Consider the following 6,000-nt stretch of genomic DNA (forward strand, 5'->3'; position numbering starts at 1 on the left):
CCTAACCAGTGTGTTCTGGGAGTTCCAGAAGAAAATACGTAAGGAATAAAACAAAAACAAAAACCCACATTATTTAAAGAACTGATAGCGGAGAATTTTCCAGAACGGAAGAAAAACAAGGGTCCTTAGAGCAACAGGGCATTTATGGGCAAAGGAAGATGAGTAAAAATAAAACCCTAACAGGACACACTTTTTAGTGACACTTCATCTTACACAGGTTAAGAGTAAATGTAAACACTACTAATAAGAAAAGATGGAATTCCTAAAAATGTTACAAAAGCATGGAGACTGACAGGAGCCTTTCACTAGCAAATTACAGCAGTTAGAAGAGTAGCTGCTGGAAGCGGCAGGACCGGCAGTACCTTCAAAACCTGAGGAAAAAACCTGTCATTCCGAATTTTACTCTAGCTAAACTGGGATTAGAAAGGGAGGGCAAAATTAGGGTGTTTTCAGATAAGCAAAGACTAAGTCTACACACAAGGCGCCTGAAGTAGTTATTAAAGAACAAACTTCAGGAAGACCGAACCCACAGGAAAGGTATACGAGAGAATGTTGCCTCGATAACTGATATGTCAGGAAATCTCATAAACTTCCTATGAAAAAAACTGATTTCGCATTTTATTTTTAAAGATGACTTTTATTTATTTTGGAGATAGAGGGTGAGTGGCGGGAGGGGCAGAGAGAGAGGGAGGCAGATTCCCAAGCAGGCTTGATGTGGGGCTGGAACTCAGCAACCGTGAGATGATGACCCGAGTCGAAATCAAGATTTGGCCGTTTAACCGACTGCGCCACCCAGGCGCCCCTGATTTCACATTTTAAAAGGACACTGGTTTTGGGGTGCCTGGGTGGCGCAGTCAGTTAAATGTCCGACTTCATTTCGGCTCAGGTCATGATCTCACGTTTCATGAGTTCAAGCCCTGTGTCAGGGTCGGCACTGACAGTGTGGAGCCTGCTGGAGATTCTCTCACTCTCTGCCCCTCCCCCACGCTCTCTCTTTCTCTCAAAATCAATAAGCAAACATTAAAAACAAGTCACGTGCTCTCAATGTATAATTAATCCCATGGGAGGTTTTCCAAAGTGGTCTAAGGGATGTACACCGATACTTTGTTGCTATCAGACTTCTTTACAGAGACTTAAAGACATGGTTTATTCAAGAAACTGTGCTCCTTAGCAGAACTTAGAATTCAGGTGACTACAGCCATTTACTTTCCAGGAGCTGTGTGATCAGACGGCCCACACTATCCCAACATCTACAGTGGCTGTACTGAAGTGTGCAGTTTTGTATTGTTTTAAAAATTATTCTGACTTCACATGCCATTTGTAGATTGTACGTACCACACTTAGAGTTTAAATTACCAAATTTTGAAACTGCCCAAGGACTTAAAAGTTCTGAATATTGAACTTTAATTTTCCCACAGAATAAAACCTAAACTCATCTGTTGAGTGTATAAGCCCTTCGTCATCCACTGGGTTCTTGACTTTAGCTGGCTACACATGCAAATCACCTGGAGGGTTGGAAAAAAAAAAAAAAAAAGCCCATGCTCGGGCCTCACCGCAGTCCAACTGAAAGCCAATTTCTGACGGTGGGGCCCAGGCACTTATATATTTTTAAAGTCATCCAGATGCACAGTGAAGGTTAAAAATGTCTCTGCCTACCTTTTCAGTTTCATTTCCTATAACTTTCCATCTTCCTCATTTTTATACCCCAACAGTACTCAGGAATTAAGAACACGGGTCCTGGAGACAGACTATATTTAAATCACACATCTGCCATTTACTGGCATGATAGTCTGGTGTCATTTTAGGATACAAGCTGCTGGCCCTTCCTACCCAAAAGTCTCCAAGAGCAGCAGTGATCCGCAGGCCTGAATCATTAATTGTAATGATCAGCTTATATCTTCAAGAAAAGGACAGGCTCTGTTCAGTTTACAAGAATTTGTTACACATATGGGTAAGATGCTCATTAATTGGCTAATACAATAAAGTTTTGACCTTCACACAGCAAGCTTCAGTTCTTTAGGAAAACCCTATGTCAAACACCTTAATTTGGAAAACATGAATTTCATACACTCCTACCTATATGTAAGAAGTACCCTGCATCCTTTAAAAGTCTTCCCTCAGCATAACAAAGAAGACAACAACAGAGAAAGCATAACTCATGTTGTGTAGACACTATTTCTAACAATGACACTCCATTTTCCCTTGGGAAGAGCGGGCGTCACTTCCACCCATCAGATGTACGAATGCTCCAACTCTGAACCCTGGATTCCTTGTTCCAGCCAGGAGAGGAGTGGGAGCAACTCTATTGTCTTTCCAGCACCTCCCAGGGCTTTAGGACAAGTGACCTCTCTTCATCCCTCCCTTCCTTCCATCACCATTCAAAACTGCCCTACTTTTGGCCCTCACAATGTTGACTTAAGCTACAGCAAGTCTTCAAAGGGGTCTTTCTTCTCCTTCTCCAATCTGGCTAATGTCCAGCTTACGCAGCACCTGTTAGTTCCTAATCAAAAACCAAAAAGAGAGCAAGCGGACGAGGAATACACAATTTCTCAGGCTCTCACTTTGTTCTGACCACCTTGTTGGCACTGCTCCTCTCAGCCAAGGAGCTGATCTCTGATCCTGTGTTATCCCTCTGCTTGGACTTCATCGCTCACCTTTACTGAGCATTTCCTAGGGCTGGGATTCTCGCAGGACCCAGAGGTGGGTCTTACACACAGTAAAGTTAAAGATGTATGGACTCCTTACCTGGTCCCACACGGCCCTGTGTTCTGGCCCCTGACGGCCTTCTCTCTGCTCTTCTGTCTCTTCATGTTCCAGTCACTCTGGCCTTCTTTCAAACCCATTTCTTTCCCACTTGGTTTTGCACATGCCGTTAGGCCTGCCTTGCTTTTCCGTCTATGGCTAGTTTCTACTTTTAGGATTTAGCTCCCATATTACTTCCTCAAAAAGGCTTTCTCTACCTTCTTCCCCCATATGCAGTCTGTTATGGTACATTCATTTGTGTGTTTATTTAATGCCTCTGTCACCAGACTATTGTAAGATCCGTGAAAGCCAGAATCACGTCTGCTTTGTTCACTACACCTACTGCCTTGCATGGTGCCCAGCACGTAATAAGTATTCGACATGTATTTATTGAATGATGAATGATTCTAAGGTCTCCAGGGGAGCCATATGCCCCAAGTGTCAACACTAACCACAGTCCTGTTGGTGTTGAGGGTCCTGAGATTCACCCTTAAGCTGGATCTCCATGGGTTGAGGCTGGAGATATGTTGCTTTCGTAGCTGGATCCAGAGGCACCGATGTCTCAGAAAGCACTTCCTGTGCACAGGTCTGGGTTGAAACCTGAGAACAAGCAGGCTCGTCTGGGCATCTGAAGGGCCCACAGTGTACATGATCCCAAGAGCCCACAAAGGATCAGCCTGATGCCCGCGCCCAACCATCCCCGCACTGAGCACAGGCCCTTTTTCTACCTGCTGGCCTGGTTCATCCAGTTCCTTCTCCAGATCCTCCAGCACAGCCACGGCCTGCTCCCCGCTCTCCGGGTGATGCTCCCGCACCCAGGCCTGGAGCTCCTCAGGCAGGATGGTCAGGAACTGCTCCAGCACCACCAAGTCCAACATCTGCTCCTTGGTGCGTATCTCAGGCCTTAACCACTCACAGCACAACACCCAGAGCTGGCTCAAGGCCTCACGGGGCCCAGGGGTCTCCTTGTAGCAGAACTGTCGGAAGCGCTGGCGGAATACCTCCTGGTGGTTTGGGTTGCTCCACTGTGGGCCAGTCGCCTGAACCTTGGCAGGCCGTTTTTTGTTGTTTACTCCGAAGAGTCCCTCTGACTCCTCAGGAGGCCGTGGGAGGAGTACTCCAGCCATTCCAGCTCCGATGGTCGGGGGTGGGGGGGGGGCAACAAGTGTGTTACCTTTCAGGACACACTCCTGAGGTTACAAAAACCACTGTTAAGAAGATAGACACACATAGACGCACACACACGCTCATTGATTAAATACATGACTCACTAAGTCTAAAGTTTCTGTTCAGAAGAGAAAGAAGGCTCCACCCAAAATTAAAGAGAATTGAGAAAATAATTAAATAATAAATAATTAAATAATAAATAATTAAATAATAAATAATTAAATAATTAAAATAATTCAAACCTTTTTCCAAACGTAAGGAGTGTTTGTCAAACAGCATTTTTGATAATACTGAGAATATTGTTGGATCTCTGCGTTCCAAAAATAACGCCAAAATAATTGATAATACCAAACTGAATTTATTGCTATGAGTGCTAGCACTACCTTGGCAGAGTCTTAGTAAATCTCCCAGGGAGGAAGGCAAAGTCAGGATTTTTATGAGGTTTCGGGAGTGTGAGGCACATCTCTTGAGGCAGGATAAAGATCGGGCAAGGATCATGACACGACAGTTTAGAGGTGGATACAACAAGGTGAAAGTTTTGAGTTGAGGGTTTCAAAAAGTCTGGATCTTTTTCATTGAAAGCTGACAGTCTGATACTCATTTAAGTGGATTTTTTGAGGGGTCATTTCTTGAAGTAAATACTATTATTTGCGACTTTATCTTATAGGGCAAGAACTTCCTGGAATAGTAATGTCACGTTGATAAAGACAGTGGAATGAAAGTGTCACATCTAGTGAAGGCAAATGAATAGTAAAATCACCTTAACGCAGGCAGTAGGCTGTGTGGGTGCAGATGGTTTGTTTTCCACGTGGTGGCAGGGCCTGTGCGTTTAAGCGAACGTGGACTAATTCACGGGCACGGTGGGCAGTGGTGAAGGACCTGGGCTTGAATCCTGTCGTGTTCTCTTATGCGTATGGCTTAATCTCTCTAAACCTGTATTTCGCCCTCTGTAAACATATCTTACCTTTTTTTTAACGTATTATTTTGGAATACCTTTAAAGAAAATTTCCCAAAATGGAACAGAAAAGTCCTTGAACCTTCACCCAGCTTCCCCTAGTTAACATCTTACACAACCACGGCCCGGTAACAACAGGACAACGTGGGTAGGGGGGTTTGGAGCGCGTACGGCCGGCAGTAACTCGGAGCCTGGCCCCCGGTGAGTCCTCGGTGAGGGCCGCAGTCCGGGCGGTGAGCGGGTCCTCTCTCGGGAGCCCCGCCCCGCGCAGCCCCGCCCCGCTCTCTGGGCACAGGGCTCAGGCCCACAAGGAGGCCGTCTGTCGCCTGCCGAACACCTGCCCCACTGGGCATCCTTTACACCCTTCCCACCTCCCCCGCCCTAACGATGGATTTTGGGGGTTCTCCGTTGTAGGGATCATTCAGAATAAAGGACACAGGGACTTCTAGGAGTTGACACCTTCCGAAGAGGAAGATCCCGCGGGGAGCTGAGCAGCCGGACCGCAAACACCTTTCCCGTCACCCGGCCGCCCGGCCCCGCCGGCACCGCGTCCACGAGCAACCGCAGCGGTCCCCTCAGGCCAGGGTGGTCCTCACAGACCCTGCCGGGCAGGGGGACTCTTCCCTACCCCCCCTTGCCGACCTGGGAGTCCCCGGTCGCGGTACGGCGCTCTCCGGACGCGAGTCTTAACCGGGCCGGGGGAAGGCGGCCGTGCCGCCGGCAGATGTGCGCCCGCGAATCCCACCCGGCCGGCGTCGCTTCCGGCGGCCCCCGACCGTCCGCGCACGCCTGCGGCGGCGGCGACCACTCCCGACGCTGAGGCGGGGAGCAGGAGAGCCGGGATGTTGCGGGGCCGGAACGTGAGGGGGCGGGGCTTCGGGGCATGAGGGGCGGGGCGCCGGGACGTGAGGGGCGGGGCGTCGGGGCGCGAGGGGGCGGGACGTGAGGTGCGGGTGCACGAAGGGGCGGGGCGCCGGGAGGTGACGGAGTGGATCCTGGAGGCAGGGCGCGGCCCTCAGGCACTTGCAGGGGCGGGGAGCCGGCCGCCCACCCCGGAGGTTGGGGCCTGTGGGAATTTGCTTCGTGACCCTCCCAGTGTTAAGGGGATCGAGTGCCGCCGCCTCGCCCTCCCAGGA

At 49.0% G+C, this 6,000-nt stretch overlaps 1 protein-coding gene across 1 annotated transcript in view; it reads right to left on the reverse strand.

Annotated features, from left to right (window-relative positions):
• The window catches only part of LOC122489100 (zinc finger and SCAN domain-containing protein 16-like), a 31,119-nt gene extending 25,630 nt beyond the window's left edge, over window positions 1-5,489 (reverse strand). The window contains exons 1-3 of the mRNA XM_043590617.1: window positions 4,670-5,489; window positions 3,471-3,932; window positions 3,195-3,342 (exon numbers count right to left, since the gene is read on the reverse strand). Of these exons, the coding sequence (XP_043446552.1) occupies window positions 3,195-3,342; window positions 3,471-3,869 (547 nt within the window). The 5' untranslated portion in view covers window positions 3,870-3,932; window positions 4,670-5,489. The remainder of the gene's footprint in view (window positions 1-3,194; window positions 3,343-3,470; window positions 3,933-4,669) is intronic.
• Window positions 5,490-6,000: the final 511 nt, after the last annotated feature.

This window comes from Prionailurus bengalensis, chromosome B2 (assembly GCF_016509475.1).
Source record: "Prionailurus bengalensis isolate Pbe53 chromosome B2, Fcat_Pben_1.1_paternal_pri, whole genome shotgun sequence".
Classification (NCBI taxonomy): domain Eukaryota; kingdom Metazoa; phylum Chordata; class Mammalia; order Carnivora; family Felidae; genus Prionailurus; species Prionailurus bengalensis.